Source organism: Macrosteles quadrilineatus, unplaced genomic scaffold (assembly GCF_028750875.1).
Source record: "Macrosteles quadrilineatus isolate MER2022 unplaced genomic scaffold, UCM_ALF_1.0 Scaffold_5__1_contigs__length_97177068, whole genome shotgun sequence".
NCBI classification, from domain to species: domain Eukaryota; kingdom Metazoa; phylum Arthropoda; class Insecta; order Hemiptera; family Cicadellidae; genus Macrosteles; species Macrosteles quadrilineatus.
Genome location: NW_026542598.1, coordinates 69,387,795 through 69,414,243, shown reverse-complemented (window position 1 = coordinate 69,414,243; position 26,449 = coordinate 69,387,795). Strand labels below are relative to the sequence as shown.

The following is a 26,449-nucleotide window of genomic DNA, read 5'->3' as shown; positions in this document are numbered from 1 at the left end:
CAGACAAAACTGTAATTTTATTTATATAGATGGGTCCCAGGACTAAATCTTTCCCGGACCGTACACCACATTCAGTGTCTGTTTACGGTTTATTCAATCTCTTTGCTTTATTTTTAGGTCTAATCACATATTGTTTGGTATCATTGGAAAGGGTACCCAGAATTATCTGCAACTTTTGCAACGGGTGGTATTTGATTTTATCAGCGGTTAAGAAGTTATAAGCAAAACAATAAATATAATAATAATAATAACAACGACGTTTTTCAATATTGTGGGGTGAATATTAAGTTTACAACAAATGTGTAAATACAAAAAAGATAGTTTGTAAAAATATCTTTCAAACAAAAAAAGAATCATCGCGATCCGTTAAACTAAAATATACGCATTCAAAAATTGCTGAGCCGCCATGTTGATGACGTCATAGCTCGAAAACGTACCAGGTCAGGTGCGAACTTGACGACACTCGAGTGGAAAACACTTCCTAAGCCACCTATATTGAAATGCAAAAGCAAAATTCTCTATACACGACATGAACACTGAACCCTAGTCAGGTCCAGGACTAATATATTATATATATATTACTGCAGAGGAACTAAAATGTTCAAATAAGAATTAAACATTAAGTTTGCTCAAAACATTTAAAAGACACAACAGAAAGCAGAACAATAGCCGCACTGCCACTAGCCGAGCTAGTCGCCTACTAATAAAATAATGACGCAACATTGCAAGAAAACAAAGTCAAAGACTATTATTATTACCATTACCTTGTATAACTGTTGACTAGACTAAGACTATAAATATCCAAAGGTACTAGTTTAATTATTTATTGTTTATTCCATACCTTATTTAAAATATATTTTTGTATTTTTCATAATGAAAAGAAAAGAAATATCTGATATAGTGTATCTGTATCTTGTTCCTTTATTTTCCTATTGTCATTATGTTACAACACTTCTGGTGCTGATAATCTGGTACGGCATCAGCAAGTAACTCAACAAAGAGGTTAGGCATATGCGTTTTTTAATTTTAGGAAAGTTTTACAACAGTTAAATGATTTTTATCGTAAGTTAGATGGGGTTTCAAAAAGCATAATTCTTAAGATTCAATCAAATATTTACAATACCCAAACTACCATGAATTAATTTCTTTGTAAATAATCTGTAAAAGTGTTATGTTTTGAATAAAGAAATTTTCTTTTTGCCTTTACTTCCTAGTTTCGTTACACAATTTTGTCAGCAATTGGAGCAGAGGGGTGTTGTAGGAGGGGTGGGGGAGGAGGGTCTATAACCTTGAGTGCCCTCGGCCTGGCAGGCGAGAATGATTAATGGTTTTCCTACTATCCTTCCTTCCGAGAACTAAAGCCCTGCAGTTTCAAAAACATTGACTTACGTTGCTATTGCTAATTAGGGTACTAGTATCTCTGTATGTTGCTAAGTTAGCATTGATTTTCTTTTCTCTTGATATAATAATCATCTATATATTAGTTAAGAGTTCCTTTTTGTGTACCTAATTAATTATGATATTGTTTTACTTGAGTTTATTGATTTTAAAATGTTTTTTTTCATTTATTAGTTATTAAAATCAGTTAACTTTTAGATTTCAATCTCGTGCAGTAAGTTAGTTCACTCGTGACATGATATGCAGTTGGAGTTTTTACTAACTATACAATAAACAATGTGTTATTATTTTTGTTATTTTTAGTTTGATAGTAAATCAGTATATTTTATTAAATGTGTTCTCCACTTAAATAATTCTTATGTAAAGCTGTAGCGTAGGTCTACTACGGCAATTATAGATAAATTATGTGTTTATGATGATGTAACTAATAATGCTGTTGCAAGTGTTTGGGTTTTATACTTAGGAGGTTAGGCAAGACCCCACTACACTACATGTGTTGTGGGGTCTTGGGAGGAGGCAGGGAATGATCAATACATATTGCATGGTGGAAACAGCATTTTTATTTTCTTCTTGCTTGCAGTCTTGAAGCCAGACGACAGCACACTTGGGAATTATGAATAGAAATCCTAACAAATAGCGATATTCGTTAGTTTTTTTAGGCTAACTTATATTTTATTCGTTAGTTTTTAAAAAGTGCTGGAAATAACTTCTACTCACATAGATTTATAGCTAACGAATGGAAAATATATTCGTTATTTTTAAATCGCTAGACTTTTGATCAGGCGAATGCATCTAAAATACGGGTTATTTATTTCACGTGATCAGTGAGGATTGCGTGCGGCCGTGAGGGGTCAGCGCCCTTGCGGACAATGAACGCGGGGGGTGGGGAAAGAGAATGTCAAAGTCCAGTTGCTTTGGAATGCATGCAGTGGGCCTGGAGGGGGGGGGGCAGTGGCAGCCAATAACAACGCCCCAAGCGCCGAGGGGTGGTTGGAAGGGGAAATGTTTGTTTGGCGATTGAAGTAAGGATCAAATTGTTGTCTTCACTTCACTTTAGTTGATGTTCATCATCTGACAGTGACAAGTTTTAATCATTTGTTTCTGCAGTAGTAACGTCATCCTGTGATACGGGATTTAAGCTGCCCAAGTTCAATATTGTTTTTACTTTGTATATATTTTAGCGGTAGTTAAATAGTTTTAATAAATAAGTTATTACGGTGGAATAGTTTTAATTAGTAGGCCTACAGTAGATTTAAATTATTTGTTTGCAATGGGCGAGTGTGATATCCAGTGGCCAACTATATGTGACATATTTCAACAGATTGAAAAAAATGAAAAGGGTGGAATCTCGTTACAATGTTTATTGTGTTTGCCCAAAACAAAAATAATTAAGGCATCAGTCACAAGTGCTTCAAATTTGAGAGCGCATGTTAAGGTAAGTGGAGAAAAACATGATGGTCTCGTTTTTAACTTAAAGTTAAATATAATTTTTTAATGAATATAATTTTTATTTTTTTATTAAAATAATATTTATTAATCTTAATCTTAACTCTATAGTCTTGAAATCTGTACCGTTAAATAACATTGTTGCAATTGTGGAATATTTCAAGATTTGTTTACATTCATTAATAAGTCAAATTTGATCAATCATTTTATGCTGCAATTAATTATATTCTGCTTCCATTTAAGGGTATAAATAATGTAATTGTTATGAAAACATACGGTAGCCTACCTACCTTTGAAAGGTAAAAAATTTAACAACGTTATCAGCAAACGAATATTTTATGGACAAATCGTAAACATGTAATCAATGACAATGAAAAGGCAATCTATAGCTTTTGTTTAATTCATAAAATAAATACTATTATTAAATATTCAACTCGTACTATTACCTTCTACTTTTACGTCTGGTGTCTGACTTGTTGGCAATACTGCGAGTCCGAGGCACACTGACACACACAATGCGTAGCCTATTTGCCCACACGCCCCATCTACACTTGCTTGTTTCTAACCCTAAAAGCTCAAGCTCAAGCTCTTAAGTCAACTCGATAGTCGTTTTGTGATGTCCATTGTGAGTTATAAATTCAACGTTTTTAGTAATTTAGTTCAGTGTAATTGTACTGTACTTAGAAATTTTGATTGCTAGTGTTAACTATATTTAATTTGTTTTGTAGGTCACACATCCTTCTAAGATTTGTGATTTTAATGAAAAAATGGAAAGGAGGGGGCGCAAACGAAAAAGTTATTGTACTGGTCTTACCGAACCTGTGATAAAATGTGAAAAACAGGCACATTTGGGTGACGACATTCCAAAGACAACTGACGATCTAGATAAAGCTGTGCTTAGGTTTATCGTTGGCACTGGTTCTCCATTTTCAATTGTTGAGCACGAAGATTTTCTAAATCTTATACAAACATGTGGTGGGAACAATCCTCCTAATAAAAAGAAACTAATAGACATGTTGGATAAATCCTTCATCGAAATGAAAAATGAATTGCTGAGCTCTTTAAGTGAAGTTTCAACAGTTTGTGCCACTGCCGACTGCTGGTCAGTCTTTAGAAGGTAAATATTACTATTGTTACTCAATATCCAGTTTACTAATTTTTATCAAATAATTATAGTTGGCTGGTGCTACAACTGATTTATGATGCGCTTATGAAAACACATTACTTAGCAAAAAACAATCCAAAGATCAACACACTGTTATATATCTCCTTGCATGACTCACAATCCAGGGAATGCAAGAACCAATAACAGCTGACCTGGTATGATTAGCCCCTCGACATTCATAACCAGAACATAACCAAACCATGACATCACTCTGTCCTTGTTTATATTTATAATATACAAAATACATACCAGAGGTACAGACCCATTACCATCCCTTAAGGCCTATTTTGCTTGAAGCGATTGCAGCGATAGTCGGTTAGCGATAATTGCTCTGAAATAGTAGCCGGGCACTGCTCTGACGGAGTTTGCGTTGTCCTGTTTTGCTTAGAGCGACTGTCGCAAGTGTCGCTAGCTACAGTCGCGGACCACTGCCTAGGGTATCAGTCTAGCGATAATTGCGCTGCTACTGATGCACACCGACACATGCGCAGCACCTCAAAACATTACAATTTACTCAGTCGTCACATAAATAATATTTAATTTGTTAATGGGGTTTAAATAACCATAATGTACGAGTACTTTTTTGTTAACATTATTTTTTTTATTCATTTACGATTCTGTTTTGGTTAAATTTCCTCACACAATCATTTAATTTTTTTACACATTAAATTGTATATAAACAGAAAATTTTGTCCCAACAAACTTTGAATTGTCATTGCGCAAATGGTAGTCTATCATTTGTTTTAGGTAACCTTCGTATATTCAAGATTAAAATGTAGAATGCTTGTTAGTTCTTGGAACAATCAAAACTTCCAAGTAGAGCCTCGTCTACTAACTCCTCACTGAGAATATATTTTTAAAAGTTACATCACATACTCATGCCTTCGCTGTGCGACTATCGCCACAGTCACTTACATCTCTTTACATGTCTTTACATCTCGCTTTACATGTCTTACATTCCTGAGAGTGATTAATAAATACCAACAGACCTAGGGGCATTAGACCATCCACATGCCCGGAATTCCCGGTTGCTGACAACCGTGAACGTAGATATTTGTCTATTATGATAGTTATTATTCATTTTAATACTTTGGTAATTTTAATTTTACATTGATTATATGTGTTTAATGTTTATAGATTATATATTGGAATGACTATCCATTGGCTCGATCCTTCAACGTTAGAGTGCAGATCTAGAGGTATAGCATGTAGAAGAATACCTACATATGATGTAATTGCTGACACTATTGAATCAATCCTAGAAGATTTTGAGATAAAAAACAAATGTTCAATGATGATCACTGACAACGGATCAAACTTTCTAAAGGCATTTCGGTACGTTCAGAGTTGCTACTATTTTGGATGAGTGTTGTTTTTAGTTATTATGAATATGTTTTATTATTATTTTGTAATATTCTATTATAATTATATTGTCGTTGCTTGTTACTCTTGAAATGATATATTTAGATGACATAACATATAGTTGTTTGTATTATACTCAAATAATTCTACTTGATCTGAATAATCAAATAATTAAATACTTTGAATTTTCCTCAATTTTGCAAAATTTTCTAATAAAATTAAATTTGAAGGAAAGTAGAATGGCATAGATTTTTACAAACGTTGATGTTGAACTACTAACAACAGGATACTTATTTTTCAGGCTTTTTGGGGGCTCGGGACCCTATTCAGACTTATGTTGTGAAGACACTGAAGATGATGGGGGTGACATTGTGCCAGACCCTGACATTATAGCCATAGCACCGATTTTGGAAGACTCTGATGATTATGGACGTCTTCCTCCGCACCACTCCTGTGCTGCCCAAACCCTGAATTTGTTAGCAACAACTGATGCTGAGGCTGCGAAATGTGACCCTGCTTATAGGAAAATTATCCGACTGACGTTTTCCAAATGCCAAGCCATCTTCAATAAACAAAACGAGTCTCAATTGGGTGCAGACATCGTAAAAAAGCACCTAGGCAGGTACTTTCTTGTACCTGGAGCAACAAGGTATGGTATTACTCCAATAATTTATTTTTGATTAACAATTCTGAAATTTCTTTTTATAGACTAGTAATGAAATAAATTTCATGTAAAGACCGGTTGCGATAATGTCAACAACAATCAGTTGTTGATAAGAAGACTACTTTCTCAAATTGTTAAAAATGAGTGGAACACCAGCCAATTAGATATTCCAACTACCTTTCTAAATGGCAAAACGAACAGCGTTTTTAAATTTAGCTGAGCACTATTCGGATCAAAGGAATGACCAAAATGTTGGAACGATCGCTTTAATCAAGTGTAACTTGAAAATGGTCAATTAGCCTAACTAAATGAAACATCAGTAAAAGAAATATAATGTCTAGTTTCATTCCAAGCCCGCCCATAAACAGTACTGTTTTTTTTTTTTCAGATGGAACTCCCAGTTTGACGCTATTGAGCTTCTTGTAAAATCAGAAGATAAGCTGGACAGTCTATGCAAGGACTTGGATATACCTATGTTTAAAAGGCCTCAGGAAATTCAGTTTCTTGCTGAATACTGTAAGGTTAGTATTCGTCACCAAGTGTAAACATTAAACTAATTACGATACTATTGTACACATTTTCCATCAAATTTAAATCTGTACATGATCTATTGGTCTTTTATAATATGAATTTATACACAAACAAGCATAAACAAAATCAATTTGTGTTCAAATGTTTACTTTATGAATTAAGAGACTTTTTTCAGTTTGTTTATTTGTATAAATTTATGTTTCTCTAGGTGATGGAGCCAATTGCCCAAGGTTTGGACATTCTTCAGGGTGAGAAAGAAATGTACATGGGCTTTCTTCTTCCAACGCTCACAGTTGTGAAATCAGCATTAACTTCCTTGTCAGAACTCCAGTGGTGTGAGCCCTTGAAACATGCTCTTCTCAAAGGATTTGATAAACGGTAAATGCTTGTTTTGTAGTCAATCGCCGTTTCCAATTGTGTTTATCCAATTTCATTAAATAAATACAACAATGACTAATAACATATTTTAATCACATGATAAGTTTTATATTAACTTGCTACAGACATTAACTGTCAATCTCTTGATGTTTAACCTATTTTTTGTTATGTCTCTAGTAGTGATGGGTCGTTACAACTTTTTCAAAGTTGGTACCGATACCGGTTATTAACCAAAATCGATTCTCGGTTCTCGGTATCATCGGAACATTATTTTTTTTTTTAGGATAGGCTACTTAATTTTTTAGTAAAACAAATATCCATACAGTATTTTAATTTTACAGTATTTTGCATTAGTATTAGGTTGGTACAAAAATTAAGGGATTTAAGAAAATAAAACTTATTTGTACAAAAAAAAACAAACTTAAATAGCCAAACACATTCAAATGAAAATAATATATGATATAGCAGAAGTGATAAAAATATTTAATGAATTGGTGGTCTGTTGATACCAAAATTTATCGATCCTGGATATCGATACCTAAAAAAACAATTCTCAATACCAATACCATTTCATCTTCCACAGACATGGAAAAGTCTTAGTCATCGTCCACGATCGTGGCAAAATTATGAACATCTCATGTGGCCATGTAGACATCATCGTCGTCATCCACGATCGCTGTCGTGGCAGAATCATCTCCCGCGGCCACGCAAACATCATTGTTGTTTGCGTGATTGCGGAAATATCGCTAATTTTTCGGAATTATCAATACCAGAGGTACCTTAATTTCACCATCTTTTGCCAAGAACCGGCGGAACCGACGTGAAGTACTGACCCATCTCTAGTCTTTAGTATGAAATTGTGATAAATGTATTATTCCCATGTTATAATATTTTTTTATAATTATTTTTTGCAGGTTCTCAAAGTATTTTGAAAACAAGGAGCTTGAAATAGGCGCCTGCCTAATTCCAAGGTTTAAGCTTAACTGGGTGCCACAGCTCGCAGAAAGGCAGACTATACGCAACACCCTCTATGACGAGTTTTTGAAGGCTGTGAGAAATGAACCCTCCACTAGAACCAAAACAGCAGGAATCAAGGCTCCTCCAGAATCAAAGAATGCAAAAATAGACAAGTTTTTTTCGGTGATCGACTTACCCAAAGAGTCCAACGGCAACACTGACAGTTCCCAGATAGAGAGGGCCAAGGCAGAATCCGAGTTGGCATGCTATCTCCATGACACAGTCGACGTGAAAGGAATGTCAGAATTCTGCAAGAACCTCTTTATAAAATTCAATACAGCGATTCCATCATCAGCGCACTGTGAACGTCTGTTCAGTGCAGCAAGCCTAGTCATCACTAACAGTCAAGGAAGAATCAGTGACACCAGTTTAGAAAAACAACTTCTTTTAAAATTTAATAGGCATTTAAAGTAAACTAGTGGCTTGTAGGGACATAAGTCCCTAAAAAGCTTAATTGTGTAAAACAAATATTACAATATTTAAACAAATACAGAAGTATATTATCTATGTGTCATAATAGATATCCCTGTACTTGTATCTTTTGTGTAAAAACAGTTAATTGTTTGTCTTAATTTGTTTTTGTTGATGTTATTTTGAATAAATAATTTGAATGACTCTAGAGGTTTAACTCTGGTACTTTGCCAAAACCGCTTGCTGCTATTGTAAAGGTTTAACAAAATTGGTGTAAAGTAAAGGCATTCCATGACCAAACTTAACCCTATATTTGTTTCTAATCAACATAAAAAAACTACTATTAGGCTAGTGTAAGTTTATGTAGTGGTATTCCTCCTAAAGGTACGATTGACTTTACACAATTATTCTATCAAAAAAGGGTCTAATCAACACCTGATTACTAACTATTTTGAGACTGGTCAATCACGAAAATACTTTTCATCAGCATCTTCGACATGCATAATTTTGGTTAGTTTTAAGAAACTGAACCTTTCTTGCTTGGAGCAACAGGCAGTACCAGGTTAAAATCTCCTCCAAACAATATTGTATTTCCATCCATTGGACTGTACGAATCTATTTCATCTTTATTCCCAGGGGTTGTTTTCTAATAATGGCCATTGAGGTTATTCAACTTTCTAAGACGTAACTAAAATGTCTTAATTATTGTAGGTAACGTTATCCCTGGTTTTATATAGTGTACAGTACAATGCAGAATCGACTGGGCAAATGAGTAATCCAAATGTAATATTGCTTTCTAGAAAACACGATCTGCTGATTTGAAGTAAAAAAAATCAGCAGTAAATGGCTTATAATGCTATTCTTATGTAGAACATTTTAAGTTACATCTAATTTTGTGTTACCATTTTGGAAATTCCACTGTTTTTCCCAGTATTCTTTTTTCATTTATCGACCATCACGGGGTCGAGACCTTTAATTTGAGCCCTCTCCCGTCATTTTACGTCTTCCCAGTCGCCCACAATTTTGACGCAAAGAATCGGCTTGCACAATTAATATAGATATGGATTTTTGTAGTAATGAATGTAAAATGTAATGTAAATGTGACAATGTTTGATTAAAGCACAATTAGTTACCGAGATGTGTCGTTATTTCATTACATACGAAATCCTTTAAAACAACTGTCCAACAAACAGCTGACATCTACGAAAACTAACTTTATTTTGTACTAACTAACTAATAACTTCTATCAGTTACTTTTTACTGGACTAACTAATAACTTCTAACTAGTTAGAATTTTTGACTAACTTTCCCAACTATAGAACAGGCCCTAATATTGTAAAAATTGTATGTAAATTGATTTGTTTATGATCTTTTTATATTAAGTTTAATTCAAACAAACTTGTTGTGATTTAGTTTTGGTTATTTCAACAGTTATGAAAGTGGGAAAGAATGTCTTGATGTACACATTTTATTTTCTTGGTTATTTATTGTTAAGTTGAGGGCAATTCCCAAGCTGTAAATAAGATATGAAAATGAAATAATATACATAAGCTAACATTTTTTTTGCATTTTATCAATAAAAAATATAAACACGTTAATTCATGATTTTGGCCCGACCCGATTGTGGTCCGGAACCCGAGGGCCAAAATTATCAACCAGACCCGAACCAAAAAAGTCTGACCCTCAGACCCCTATTTTTAGGAAAGTTAATATTGTTAAAACTGCCATTTGAAATACCTACATAGTTTATGTACACATTGTCATGTACAGTGAAAATGAATTTAAATACAGTTAGTTATCTGTGTTAAAGGCCTATTCTTAAAGTATCATTGCAGCCTTGATACTGTATGTTTTTCTAGGTAGAATATAGGAAATTAAATTAGAGTGTCGATTATCCAACGTGAATCGGCCGCAGAAATGTTAGATAACACGGAAAATTAAAAAAAAGATGTTTGCGCTCACGCTGTGCCCGCAGGATGTGTTGACGATCACGCTTCGAGTGATGGACATATTCACAATTGTGTCGTGATCGTGAAATATGTTCAAGATGGCGCCGTAACCACAATACATGATGAAGATAGCACCTGTACCGTGGAATATATTTACAATCGCGCCCCGAGCATGGGTCATGTTGACGATGGCTCCTTGATTGCAAATGTTTAAGATGGCTCAGTGACTGTGAGACATGTTGATGATGGGACCATGTTTTTAAGACACGATGACCAATGGCGCCTTGATCGCATAAGATCTTTGCACTGCTGCCTAGACCGTGAGATATGTTGAGGATAGTACTGTGAATACGAGACAAAGGCTAGATATTTCGGAAAGTTGGATAACTGAAGGTCTAATAACCAAGACTCTTTAGTATATCTGAATTTTGTTTAGTATTTGTTTAGATGAACACTTAACAGTGCTTCATGATAGTAAAACCGGTAATCGTTTAGAGTAGTTGCTTAGTTAGGTTGGGGTCTAAGACTTAGGTTCAAGGGACGGGCTTGATCTCAGTCATAGCCTACACACACATTTAAAGACCTTGAACTGATTTCTCTTAAAAAAGTTTTCCCAAACAAAATAACACAACAACATATAAGTTGACAGAGTCATTTTATTTTGTCTCTAATCATAAAAGCTTGGCATTTTTTTGCAATCTACATGCTTAGTAAGAATTATGTTAATGATTTTCACTTACTTCCAAAAGAACATGTAAAGGTCACTGAGAACAATTTTGCCCAGTTTAAATTTCTTAAAATTTAGTTGCTTGCAGTCCATATCTCTATAATTTGATGCTCAATAAGTTCAAGCAATAAATACTATTGCTGTTGGTTTATTTTGAACTTATTAGGCGCCAATAAGGTTTGGTCATGAACATTTTCAGTTAAAATATAGATTACGCTAAATTGTCCTTGGATTTTATTTCATGGCTTTCCGGACACTTGTATCTCATTGTTACATTATTGTTAGGTATCGGTCTGATTGCGGCTGGAGTGTACGACATCATCGTAGCAGGAGGAGTGGAGTACATGTCTGATATTCCGATCCGTCACTCACGCAAGATGAGGAATCTTCTGCTTAGAGCCAACAAGGCCAAGACTCCAATGCAGAAGTTGCAACTGTTAGCCAGCATTAGACCTGACTACTTCATACCTGAGGTAAGTCGTATCAGTAGGGAAATCAGTGTCGGTTATCTTAAGATTGTGAATTGTCAACATACCTTTCACGTCAAATAAAAAAAAAATATCAAGATTTAAAAAAAGACTGCTTATAAGAGAGTTTATACCGGGTGTCCGAAAAATAACTCCCTAGTTTTGATAAACGATTGTTTATTGTAGAGAATACATATTCTTATATCTAATACATGAAATTAAAGAGGGTTTACTCAAGTTTATTTTGACATTAGTACACCTCGATATGTGACCCATTTGTAGCTCTACAGATATCTAACCGGTATTCGATCTCTCTCCAAGTGTTAGTTAACATATCAGGTGTCACTGATTCTACTGCAGCTACGATTCTTTGACGAAGATGGTCAATGTCACGTATCTTTTCTGAATAAACCAAGTTCTTAACGTAACCCCACAGGAAAAAATCCAGTGGTGTTATGTCTGGGATACGCTCGTTTCCCGGCATGATGGATGGGGAGAGCTGGCCCGATCGCGTGGCCTCCAAGAAGCCCAGACATAACACCACTGGATTTTTTCCTGTGGGGTTACGTTAAGAACTTGGTTTATTCAGAAAAGATACGTGACATTGACCATCTTCGTCAAAGAATCGTAGCTGCAGTAGAATCAGTGACACCTGATATGTTAACTAACACTTGGAGAGAGATCGAATACCGGTTAGATATCTGTAGAGCTACAAATGGGTCACATATCGAGGTGTACTAATGTCAAAATAAACTTGAGTAAATGACTTGAGTAAAAACTTGACTTAAGTAAACTTGAGTTAAACCCTCTTTAATTTCATGTATTAGATATAAGAATATGTATTCTCTACAATAAACAATCGTTTATCAAAACTAGGGAGTTATTTTTCGGACACCCGGTATAATTGAAAAAGCTATTAGGACTTAGCACAAACAATTTGTTAGGGAATCTTGAGCCAAATGGAAAGTGTTCAAAAAAGTCAGAAATTCCATTCCTAGAAATTCTCATCAATTATGATTCTTTTGTAAATTTTACTTCTATTCAATTCAGAACTAGTTTTAACAGATTTTATTTTTAAGACATATTTTGTATATTTATATTCAGTTCATATAGTCGCAACACTACCAAAATTGGAATTGTGAGATAGTAGGGCGATTATCATTAAATTAATGATATATTTAATCAAGACAAAAAGTACTTGTCGTGGAGTTGTGTGTGCACACATATTTGTTGAGTTTGATGATTGAAAAAGGTTGCTTCATTTGTAAAGATTTATTTTACAATATATAATTGATTGATAAAAGTTTGTAAAGTTGTTGATGACTTAACACTATTATTAATAATTAACTTATACATATAATAGATATTTCCTTATTGCCAACATAGGATATTGAATAATTAATTATGAAACATGTGGTTGATATACTGTAGTCGTATTGCACATTATACGTTCTCGTAGTTCATTTTGTTCATTCTCATGGCTTTTGAATTTCAAAGAATATCAGGTAAACTAAACTTACTATACATTCACTACTGTTAGCTATTTAGGCTACAGGAAAAGCTTAATCGTCTATTTTCATCCAATAAGTAGACGTCCTGTCTCAATTCTCAGTGTTGAGTTATCTCATGTGGTATTTCTTGTGTAGCTCCCGGCAGTGGCGGAGTTCTCCTCGGGAGAGACCATGGGTCACTCGGCGGACAGACTTGCGGCTGCGTTCAAGGTGACGAGACAAGAGCAAGACGACTATGCACTACGATCACACAAGCTGGCACAGGAAGCCTTTGACAAAGGATACTTCACTGATCTGCTGCCTTACAAAGGTAAAATGATATAGTATTTTGCACCCCAGCATGTGTCGGAAATAGTTGAAAGCAGTAAAGCCCTCATCCATCAAGTCTGCTGTGTACACTGGGGGTGTGCAGGTAGCTTGGGCATTCAGTCATTCATCTGCAATATCTTCGTGCAATAATTCTTAGTTTAAACAAATCTGGTAGTATAAATTTGGGTTCATTTTAAGCTTGTATTTTGTATTAATTTTAATTTTAAACTTAAAGGGTATCGACAAATTATTAATACCGAATTCCATAAATAGGACATTTTACAAATCCTATGTCCAAAAATTTTAAGTAAAATTTTAACTAATAATACAGTTTGATTTCCAGTGCCAAACAGTGACAAGATAGTGTCAAAAGACAATGGTATTCGAGTGTCAACTCCCGAACAGCTGGCCAAGCTGAAGCCTGCTTTTGTCAAACCCCATGGAACTATCACTGCAGCCAATGCATCCTTTTTGGTAAGTCATTTAGTTTGTAAACATCCAAGGGGATTAAAACTGACTATAGTCCCCCTTTTGTTTTGATCTGTTCACTATGGACAGCCACCTGCCTGCATGATTGTTGAACTAGCAAACTCTAGCTTAAATCCCCAAACTTAGTTATAGAAACACATTTTACACAGACCACATTTTACATTTAAGAAAAATACAAATATAAAATTTAACACCGGTAATCGGTTGCCATGATCTGAACTGGATGCCGACTCCAACATTCTCAAAAATCGACATCCTTAACTCTAACATCCAGTTCAGATCATGTCAACCGGTACCGTGTGCAACAGGCCTGTTTAGTTTTATTTTCATTAAATGTAAAAATGTAATCCGTATTATGTGTTTCTACTGTGATGACACTGCTTCAGCTGAAGATGTCTGATTGCAATTCCGAAATGGCGGTAACGCAAGTTACAACTGATTGAGAAGTAGACGAAGATAAAATCTATTTTTAACTACTTTAGGCCAGGGACACACTTACCCGGCGCCGGAGCAAGTTGAGATGCATGGGGCAGGCCACATTTCTCCGGTTCGGCGAATCTGCCGATCCGGCAGGAAAATGCTCTGGCGAAACCGCCGGATATTCTCTACCTCGCCGGATCGGCGGTTTCGCCGGAGCAGTGGGTAGCGGGGCATTGTGCTTAATGGAGATGAACACACTTACCGGCGAAACACCCGGACTGCCACTGCCCCCACTCCTCAGTTGTGGTTCAACCCTCGAGGGTGGTGGTTGTTTATGATTTTAATGCAGTGTCCAAGTGGTGTATTTAGTTTTGTTTTGCTATTTAGTTAATTTAGTTTTTATTTTTAGTCTGTTTAGTTTTCTATATCATCATGGTAGATGTTGATATGGATTTACTTATTAGGTTCATGAGAAACCAGAACTTTGTGGTAGGTCTTAGGAAATTCACAAAGACAGAAACAAAACGAGGGACAGCAGCATCTGGCGACAAATTTGTGCCGCACTGAATCAAGCCTTTCCAGCATGTTTTGTCCTTGTATTTGCACTGTAATCTTCGATAGTAGCTCTTTGAATGAGGGGACAGACATTCGAAAATAATTAAAAAACTTATTTTATTCTTTTCTCAACTGTAAAAAGAGTGTAAAAAGCTCCATGTACCTGTCTGATCTCCAGAATGGGATGCACCCAAACAGTTCGGTGGTGTTTTCTCTTCCTTCTGTGGTGGATCAAAAACAGCAAAGCCAACTTTTGAGGTCTTGACAGCTCCATTTCTACTAAGACTAAACTGTACTATAGAACTGTACTAGTGTAAGACAAAACTCATTCAGAGTTCATTGCACTCTATTTATTGTCGCCGGCTCCGGCAAAATAGTTTTTGCCGGAACAAGTGTGTTCTGACCCTCAACCTCCGGCGGATCCACCGGATCCGGCGCTCGGCGGTTTCGCCGGTAAGTGTGTCCCTGGCCTTACTTGTGCGAATCCACCCACGTGCATGCCTAGCAAGGACTACCTATTGCAGTACAAGTAAAGATTAGTTAATATGATTAATTAAGTGCAGTTTGAATCATGTATTTTGATTGTGTATTTCTTCCAGTAAAAAAATTGAGATTCTAAATGACATTTAAAATCCTGATTCAAATATTTTAAATTTGAATATGTTTAATAATTAGCAAACGGCAAACACTTATGTTCACAGACTGACGGTGCATCTGCTTGCATGATCATGACAGAAGCTAAGGCCAAGGAACTGGGCTTGAAACCAAAGGCTTACCTGCGAGACTTCATCTATGTGTCACAAGACCCCAAGGACCAACTGCTCTTGGGGTGAGTTGATTTGAACATTTTGTAATTATGATTCCCACATTGGAGAATAATGTAGTTTATGTACAGGGAAATATAACATTGAAAATGGTTGTATAATCAGGTTTAGATAATTGTAAAACATATTTTTCTACCCTATTATATTATGTCAACCACATGGCCCCCTGTCAAGTAGCACAGTACATTAAGAAGCTCACATATGGGTACAGAATCAGTTAACTAAACCAGCATACAACAACTTATCTTCTGCTTTCTTTTCACTAGAGATATTGTACTTTCCATCAAATTACCTCAAACTTTATTGAAAGTAGCCACGTTGGGGGAAGTGTTATTTTTCATTGACCCTGTTATTATACAAGCATTTGCATGCAGTAGTTCAATTTGTGGCACATATTGTAAGTAGAACGGGGCCATAACTAGTGTACTGTAGTGAGTTATGAAAACATTTTTCAGACCTGCTTACGCTACACCGAGAATTCTGGCCAAGGCTGGGATTGAACTCAAAGACATTGATGTTTGGGAGTTCCACGAGGCGTTCGCTGTAAGTGCAGTGGTTTGTTATAAGTAGAAGTAGGCCTATATTAGTTACAGTTTTAAATTAAATAACTATTTTTATGTTGAAAACATAGTTTGATTTTTATATTGTCAAGGCTATAGTAAAAGGGTTGATATGATGCTTACTATTCTATCCAGCACTAGCAATCTCCACATAAAGAATTGTTAAAGGGCAATGATTCTTTTAGTATTGGCTTTGAATACTGAAGTAGACATCTTATCTTTATGAACCATGTTAGTTTATAAAAAAAGAGTGCTTAACATGTCAGGAGTAAAACATGTGTAACATACTTGTAATAAGTGAAAAAATATCATTTATACAATAGCTGGACAAAGGGGAATCGTTGAATAATGTTGGCATTTTCACAATTAATGATTTTATTTTACAGTGGATGATGTATTTATTATTGATAATCTGACTTTTCAATAATCGGAAAATTTCAACATACCTTAGACAATTAGGCTGGTTACACGCACGCATCTCGCAAGGTGCGACTAGCATTTTTCTTGCTACTAGCATGCAGCTTGAAGACCAGCCTGTGTTAATCAATTGGAGCTTACACACATATGCGACTGGCATTGTGCAGCTAGCGCAGCGTGCAGCGCCACTCGGAACTGATCGGTCGGTGTTTTGGCACTGCATGAAGCGTGCATCTTCAGTTGAAGCATGCGCAGAACACATTTCCAAGTCACATGGCTATTGCAAAACTCTTTATGTATTCATTCACATACTACATACTGTGATAAAATTGAGAGTCAAACCTAACACAGACAGAATCACGCTTTCTACTATTTTTTGTCACTGTGGTCTTTAAGTTCACATATTTTATAAATACAGTATGTCTGGATTCATGCGGTACAACTTCGTAACTCCTCTGGATGTTCCAAGAGCTGATCATGCATTGGCTACTTTCAACATTTTGGCGGCAATAAGAGGGTACCAAATATTTTCTTTGCCTTACAGCATTTTATCAACCGATGACGACGTTGACATTTTCCAATGAACTGAGTGCCAAAAAGCCTCACCTTGCCACTAGCACGTGCCACGACCATGCAGCATGCATGCATCTCGCACAGTGCTACTGGCATCAAATATGTTAGTCGCACCGTGCGAGATGCATATGTGTGTAACCCGCCTTAAAAAGATTCCACTGTGTTGTCAACACCATTACTCCAATATGTGTTCCAGGGCCAAATCCTAGCCAACCTGAGGGCCCTGGACTCTGACTGGTTTGCTCAGAACTACATGGGGTTGAAGGGCAAGGTGGGAGTGCCTGACATGAAGAAGTTCAACACATGGGGAGGTTCTCTCAGCATTGGCCACCCCTTTGCTGCTACAGGTTAGTCAACTTTTCTAAACACTCTTCAAGATACTCTTTAGGTTTATAAAAATAATATACTGTACTACCAAAATCGATATTGTACAGCATAGTCTATTTCTTTCAGTTTAGTTGACCATTCACATTGAACCTCTACACATCGTTGATCTGTTTGTTTTGAAATCTTTGTCTATGTGTAGATTTTGTTTATACTTGAACAATCTAACAACTATGACATCTTCAAACCAAAAATATTCTACAAAACAGAACATTTACAGCAGAGATATCATTAACCATTTGGTGTTTAGTTAACTGAATACAATATGCAATCCAAATTGTGACCTTAAAATTTTCAGGCCCTTTATTTCCAAACAAAAATAGCCATCAAACGCTTTAGGTTTATCTTGTTTACTGGTCCCTTTGGTGTTTGAGTTATCCAAGTTCCACTGTTCATATATTTACAAGTGTTGTCCATAAATTAAGGTCTCCATCGGCATCGAGCTCCTGTCAAATCCAAACAAACTTGTAAGGTACCAAATTTTAAGGGGGGTAAAAACGTACTACGAATAAATGAACATCAGAACTTACCAGATTTTTAACCACAATAGCCTACTTCTAGGCCTATGTGTTGGCCATAGCTTGGGCTATGGGCCAAAGAACGTAGGCCTATTTTTATTCACAGTGAAGTACACAAACACATCCACAACTACATATTTATTCATAATAGCACTTCGTTTCACATAATAAAGTTAAACCGGCCGATTTTACAGATATTTAACTCTGCCGACGACATAACCCCAAACTGGTGTTTATTTGTTGACAGACGACAGACGAAACTAGACCAGCTCAACAAGTGAATTCGATCAGCTGTTATCTAGTAGTACCAAAGTTCGCCGCTTGAGCGCGTAAGCCTCGAGCGCGTAAGCCTCGAGCGGGCAGGAACGAAGGATTTTACTCAAAGACAGGATTATTCGTTCGCACGCCGTCTTCGAAGTAACTTCGTCGTTACATCTACGCTCGCACGATAATCGACACGACTGTACGATTTTGTTACGAAGGTTAGCTAGCATACTTAGTTAGGACCTTTTCACGTTTTATGTTATTTTCATTTTAATCTATTGTACCTTTTCGCTTTCTTTACATCCCGATTCGAATTATATAAATTCTAATAACTTCGCTTTTGCCGACTTGCATAAAACCCGCCAGTTCCTGCCTGCCAGTGACTAGCGGTGGATATCTTTCGGTTCGTTTAAATTAATTTGCTACGAAATTACGTTTATTCTGTTTGATTAGTTATCACTTAAATTATTCTAGTCAATTCGTCGTTTAATACCCCGAGACTTGTCGTCTGAGTTCTAAACCCCATCTTTGGCGGGTGAAAGAATCAAGTCCTGGGAGCAGGCTGAGTTTAATAATCAGCTACGAAAATGAATACTAAATTTATTTTAAATCATATCACGATAAATTATCCGTTCAGTTATATTAATTAGGCCCCGACGAGTCTGTAGGAATTGTTTTACCTTAAATTCGATATTAGATCGATTACCAACGTCTTAAACTAATTAGTCGAAATTTTAAAAAGAGTATTTACATCACATTGGCTAAGGTTGAATACTCGTCGGCCCTACAGAGTCATTCCAAAGGTTAGGCAAAATTTAACAAAACACTTTAACGAAGGTAAGGATGATATATAGCTGAGTGATATATAGATGATATATAACTGAGTGTCTGCAGGATTTCCTGAACGTTTCCTGAGCTCTGAGCCTTCGATTAGATTTAAATTAATTGATCAGTCAAAGCCGTGACAACTTTGTATCGACCCCTGGAGTTTTCTCGGCTCCTTCTGAGCACTCCGGGGAAGAAATTTGAGTGTGGCCGGTTCTAGGGTAGGCCTAGCCTGACTTAGGTGAATACTAGTTTATTCCCCCCCTAGAATTTTGCGTCACAAACTAGTTAAAATTTTAGAATAATGTCATGTTTTAGCTGGTTCTCATCCCAGCTAAAACCTGCTGGTTCTCATAAGATGATAAGACTCACAGCCTGGTATTAGATTTTGGTGGTTTTAGCTGTCAATTGCTACTGAAGTTCATCACCGGTTGATAGACACGTATGAAAAAACGGGGGGAAGGGGTGGTGGCCTGTCTTAAACATTTATTGAATGTTAAACATGATTTTTCTATGGTGAAGAGTGAAGACCAATCACTTTTGTTCATCAGTTTCTTTTGAAGTAGTGACCAAAGTTAGTTGATTGAATTTTGTTGACGGATCATGGTGTGAAACAAGAGAGATTGTTAATTAGAAGGGGTTGTCCCTATAGTATTGCCTAGGACTATGGTCAGCCCTGGTAGTCTGAAACACGCAGATCAACAAAGTATAGAATTCAAATTTAATCACTGTATCAAAGAACTCTGATGAACTCTGATGAACCCAGCCTCATGTAATTTTGTACAGCCTTTTGTGCTCCCTTAACAATGGTAATTGTTTGCGTTAAAACACTTTTCTGCTTATACTTGTTTTACTACAGATATCACAACACAGATACCACACGATACAGATACAGATATCACAAGGTATTGACCTCCTTCCTGTAGAAACCTAGATTTATCTTTGGCAGGCAGAGGCGGCCCTACATGAACGCGAATAAAGCGCTGCCCGGAGCCCTGCGATTTTCAGGTGCCCCGCTAAGCCCTATTTCAGGTATTAAGAGAGGCCCGCTATTGAACTTTGCCTTGGGCCCCGCAATCTCTAGGGCCCCCATTGTTGGCAAGAGTGTCAATTCTCTTTCACAAGGTTTTTTTTTTAAATTATTATGACGAGTCTAATTGACCCATAAGAGTGGGAACGGGCTTGAATGGTAGTGGATGAAGTAAGAAACACAAAGTTGGTTTAAAATTTGTACTAGCTTGCTTATTTGCGACAGGACCTTGGTGGAGACTTTAATTTACTGTAAACAACCCTCATATAACTCAAGTTACAGATTGTTGTTTCTTATTTTGAATTTTAAATATGGAAATCTAGACATTTCTCTATGAAAGTAAAGTTTTTTGTTGGCCTACGATAAGACTTTGGAAAAACCATTTAACACTACCATGAATGTTTGTTACATTGGTGTATGGTTGTTACAGGGGTGAGGCTGACGGTGCACGCTGCCAACAGACTAGTCAGAGAAGACGGACAGCTAGCCTTCATTGCAGCTTGTGCTGCGGGAGGACAGGTAAGTCACCGACTGCTTTCAGCTTTATTTCAGCTATGGAAATTAACAGGTTTAATATTTACTTAGAACTAAATCAAATAATTGTTTTTAATTGAACGCCCACATTACCGAGACATATCATCACCATTGGAAAAATAATTAGATTTGGAAGATCAGGTACAATAATAGAATTATCAAATCATCATCAACTTATCAACCAATTAAATTTGGGGTGCCACAAGGTTCAATTTTGGGGCCTTTGCTTTTTTTGTGTTACCTTAAGGGCATGGAAGATACTTAAACCTACAAGAAAAATTCTAAATTATGTCTTTACGATGATGGTTCTAATTTGATTGTATCATCTGACTCTCCAGAAGAAGCTAAAATTCTTACATATGTAGAATTAGAGAATATTGGGAACTATTTCTACAATCATAACTTATTAATTCACAAAAAACTAAATTTATAAATTTCAGAACAGCACAGAACAGAATTACAAAATATCCAACAATAACTTACAACTCAAATAACATTCAAAAGGAACATCAAATCAATTTTCTGGGATTAACGATAGATGAAAATTTGAATTGGGATAAACCACACACAGAAAGTTTTAACCAAAACTAACTCTGGAATGTTCGCATTATCAAAAATGTCCTTTCATTGTAATTTGAAAACCCTAAAAAGTATATATTTTGCACACATTCACTCCCATATTTCATTCGGTTTAGCATTATATGGGTCAACAAAAATATTAAATATGGATAGTATTCTGAAGGGACAAAAAGAAGCTATCAGAAATATGCTTAATCTTAAACGAGATGATTCAGCAAAAGAACATTTTAAGAAATTACAAATTTTTACAGTTTATGGGCAATATATTTATAAAACAATTCTTATCGCAAAAAAAAAAAAATGAATCTGAGCAAGTAATAAATTCAGTGCATTCATATAATTTTAGGAGGAGAAGGGAGTTTGTCCAGCCTCACAAATTAAAATTTTTTGAAAAAAACCCTCATACGCTGGTAATGATTTTCAAAAATTTGTCCCTGAATTCATAAAAAAAGAAACAACCCTATCTAAATTCAAGAAAATTCTAAAGTGGCATTTAATAAATCTAGCATTATATTCTTTTAATGAATTTTCCACCTCCCATAAATAGAAATAGTATTTTTATTTTAAGTATTCTGACACTATTCACTGTACCACCAATGTACATGATTTACGAATAAAGATGTTTGAATATGAATATGAATATATATGAATATGTCATAGCTTTTCTAAAATATAAACCTAGATTCTTGGCAACTGTGTGAATTTCCAATTGATCAATTTTGACCACTTTTTAAGAGTGTAATACATTTTACATCATTATGTGCTTTTATTTTAGTAGGCCTACATAATAGTTATTTTGTGTGCTTTAGTTTTACAATGAAACGAAAACAAAATCACTAGCAGTTCAGCAATGTTCAACGGAAAATAATTATACAAGTAATTCTCAATGTCCCAGTCTCTACAGTAGAATTTATAGTTAATATTAAGAAATCATTTATCTTACAAAAGTTAACCTAATTGTTAAACTCTGTTACAGGGTGTAGGAATGCTTGTGGAACGCCACCCTGATGCGGTGCCTACATAAATCAAGGCTGAATTTATGGACTGAATTTATAAATGATGTAATATGTATTTTTCTACTTTTAATGTACACGTGCTGTTTTACTCATTTTGTTTATACCCTCTCATGTTATGTAATGCATTAGATATAATATATGAATGTTTTTATGGAGGAGTTTTGTTCAAAATTACCCACCGAATCCTAAATACAGATGAAAGATATGGAAACACATAAATTAAACATAATCAAGTCTTGTTTTACTGTTTAAATTATTTTAATGCAAATGTTACACTTATTTGGCAGGTGGTCAGTACAGTAGGTATGTTCGTTATCTCATCACCTCTTATCATACTTCCCTCCTCCAGTAAAATTAACAAACTAAAACCTCGTTTAGTTTTAACTCAACACCTTTGACTGAGGATTATTTAGACCATAAAATTAAATTCTTTAAGATGAATCACAATGTTACAAGTTTTTATGCTGGTTAACTAAATAAGAAATGTTTCCACTTACCGATTGCCACAGAAAGAAATCGAGACTGATACAGGTATTTTTGTGTAGAGTATTTACCTGATTTAATTTGGAAACCTATGGAGATGAACTGGATGTGTTTTTCTCTGACAGTCTGCTCAGAAGTTGCAAGGAGTTGAAAGATGATGCTTGTTGCTTGTCTAGAAGAAAAAAAACACATTTAGTGGGGATTATGTTTTATTGATTACCATTAGAGCTGTTATTGTAGAGATTAGTCATTAGGGACATTTTCCTACTGATATCATTCTTATTGCCAAGTTTAATTTTACTTGTCTTTAGGAACACAATAAATGAGTACTTATTAATTTATTTCTCAAAAAAGAACATTGCTTTTGGTTTCAACCATCTACTGTTCACCTCACATATTTATTAAGTACGATAATTATTGCATGACCTTAAAACGTTTTGATGTAACTGCACTTAAGCTGTACAATGTTCTTCCTACTGTAATCAAAAACCTGCCATTAAACAAGTTAAAGGACAGGATAAAAACTTTTCGATCAACAGCCCTATTTATAACTCCGTTGAATTTTTAAATCTGGACTGTTCATTAATGTAGGCCATTGCTGACTGTGTATATCCTGGCTACGTAAATGTACCTTGTAATTTATTTGTTGTGGGCTACTTAACTTTTATTACCTATGAACTTTTACAACATTTTGTAATTTATTTTATGATGAGACTGAGCATGTATTTGTTGTAGCCTGTAGGGTCAAATAAATTCTTGATTCTTGATGGATGTATTTTGAATTACACTACTGTGAGATGTAGAAAGACATTTCATATATGTTTAGCCTACTGATTGATTACCTATCTGTAAAGGTTTACTTTTGAAAATTTTTATTTCTGCCATATTCCAAAACACCAACGCTACCAAAATAAAATAACATGGAAAGCTACCTGTTGTAGGGTTGTGTCCAAAGTTTCCTTTTCATTCTTCTGACTCAATTCAGAGTGATAAGGCCTTTATAAATCTGCAACCATGTAGAAATAAATACTTTGTTGAAGCGGAGTGTAAACTGTGTGAGTCGCCTCATCCGACACCTAGAACATTTCTGGTCCACACACGAGGGAGTGAACAAACTACTATTCTGAGGTGTAATGGGTGTTAAAGTAAGTTTACCAGGCTCGTAAGCAGGTAACTCCTTCACCCAACTATGTGTAGTTTGTCGCGGTGACAGATGTCACAGGAAAGGATACAGGGAGGTTGCAAGGTGGTCTGAACACTACGGGTCAAGACAAGTGAGTCGTAAAATAACATGTGAAGACAAACAGAGAATATTCATAGAGTAACTAGGTCTGAAGTTTTTAGAGATATGAGATGATTGCATTGAAAACGTTTAGGCTTTGTCAGATGAAGTAACCGCATGGGACAGGGCCGACACGTTACAAGTCTCCAATGAGTCCTATAAAAGACTCTAAGAGGAAACCTGCAAAATGTCCTTTGGACCACCCTGGTGTAGTTTGTGTGTGTGTGTCAAGTCCTTCGAAGATTTTTGAAAGGTTGGTAAAAAGTAGCTAACATGGCTGCAAGATGCAGGTGTAAGTCTCCTCCCAAACAATCTGAAACACAAGAAAAAAGAAACATGAGAGTATCGTTTTTAATAAGATAACACTAGGTACTTATTTTATTTCAAAAAAGTATGTCAATAAAAGTACCTAACAAGTAGGTATAATTAAGGGGCGAGTTACAAACATTTTAAAGTATTTTCCTTAAAGACTTGTAACATAATTTCTGTCACTTGCATAAGCTAAATACTTGCTGAGGTAAAACTGTTGTGAAAAGGATACAGTTTTAATGAAAACACTCGTTAAATTGATAAATGTGTTTTTTAAAGCTTGATTTGTTATATTTGACGTACCGGAACTGAAAATATGTGTGAGAAATATTGTTATTTACATGATCCCTCTTCAGTCAAAAGCAGTAATACTGTATTCTTCATCATTTTGTTTTATCTTCCATAAAATCTTATATATTTAAAAAATTGACCTTTCTTTTCCGAGTTCGTTTGCCTCTTCTACCCGAACGATTTTCATGATTGAGGTCTCAAATTGAAGGTATGCACACACAGATTTCAGATCAAGCATCGGCATATATTTATTTATCTACTGTATAACTTGACCAAACCACATAAATTTCATTTATTTTCGAATTCTTACTTCAATTTAAGATATATTTCACCAGTATAATTATATAATCCGATATTTGTTGGTCTAAAGAACCTTCAGTGAAATACCGGCTTTTAAGCTATTAGTTATTAAAATCGGACGAGTTTCAAGCAAACACAAGTTAAACAACCAACATAACAATTTTATAAGGTTTTTCTATGATTAAAAATGAATAGCTCCAGTATTGTTTATTTATTTTTATATGTTTTGGACTCAAAATAGGCCTAATCAGTAAATTATAGGCTTTAATTTGAGCTATTGATCGTTTGAATCAGTTAAGTTCAAGATACTGTATTACTCTACCAAAAATCATAAATTTGAATTTCATTGCTGCATAGCAGCATGGGTCCTCTAGTATAAGATTTAAAAATATTTGATCTAGCCAACCAGCTAGTAAATAATTCTTAAAATTGTTATTTTATGTTAGGCACATTAGCTTTAAAACAATAAAGTAATAATAGGACCTTCTAACAATTTTTGCATCTTGAAATAATAAACAATTAACAATTTTTAGCCTATAAATAACTAAACAGACTTACCTTGATCTTATTGCTGTTTTCTTTCATCAAGACACTGAGCTACTTAAAAACTAGTTAGAAAGTATAAAAAAAAAACTTGTAACATTGTGTTTATTTAATTCAACATCATTTTCATTTTGTAAATATATAAGTCAGTATAAAGGAAGTTTAAAATTTGGTTTTTATTAACAAAACATTTCTCATTGAACCCTTCAGTATCCAATAGTCAATGATTTAACTGAGGTTCATTGACTATTGGATACTGAAGGTTAAATCTATAGCTGTCCATTCAAAAAAAAATATGCTAATTAAAAGTATAAAGTGTTTTTATTCTATTTTATGTAAACAAACAACAAATAAAACATACTATTGTTTTCCAAAATCAAAACTATTTAGCTATTGATAAATAATAAGTGTACCTTTAAACAATTTCAAACTCAATATTTGTTATTAAAAATATAATAATAGACAATATCTTCAATGAACTTATATAGGTAGTAGTTTTCCAAATTTATGAATTGGAGTGTTGATGAAATGCAGTACCAACTACAATCCTTCATGTAATTTCATTTTGAAACTATATTTTCATTTTTTCAAGTTTAGTGATTTTAGAGCTTGGAACTATGAAGTCATCAAACAACCAATAGTGTTCAATAATTAACCTAAAATGGGCCAGAAAGTAATTGTTTTTCCTTATCAATCAATTTTAATTTTTGTACGATTTTTAAATTACATTTCAACTTAAATAATTTAGGATTTCCTATCCCAATCAGAAAAAAAACATTTGAAGTCAAACTTATGTCTAATCAAACTATCATAGAAATGGGATGAGTTTAACAAAGCTAAGCTAGAAATTCGATTAAGATACTTTTAATCGTGTACAAAATAATCTACACTTTCTCATAAATAATTCATCAATTCATG

At 35.0% G+C, this 26,449-nt stretch overlaps 1 protein-coding gene across 1 annotated transcript in view; it reads left to right on the top strand.

Annotated features, from left to right (window-relative positions):
- Positions 1-22,478, top strand: part of LOC128994063 (trifunctional enzyme subunit beta, mitochondrial) — a 48,550-nt gene extending 26,072 nt beyond the window's left edge. Inside the window, exons 4-11 of the mRNA XM_054418290.1 lie at positions 11,334-11,521; positions 13,162-13,336; positions 13,679-13,809; positions 15,501-15,628; positions 16,079-16,166; positions 17,370-17,520; positions 20,625-20,713; positions 22,284-22,478. Coding sequence (XP_054274265.1) covers positions 11,334-11,521; positions 13,162-13,336; positions 13,679-13,809; positions 15,501-15,628; positions 16,079-16,166; positions 17,370-17,520; positions 20,625-20,713; positions 22,284-22,331 — 998 coding nt within the window. The 3' untranslated portion in view covers positions 22,332-22,478. The remainder of the gene's footprint in view (positions 1-11,333; positions 11,522-13,161; positions 13,337-13,678; positions 13,810-15,500; positions 15,629-16,078; positions 16,167-17,369; positions 17,521-20,624; positions 20,714-22,283) is intronic.
- Positions 22,479-26,449: the final 3,971 nt, after the last annotated feature.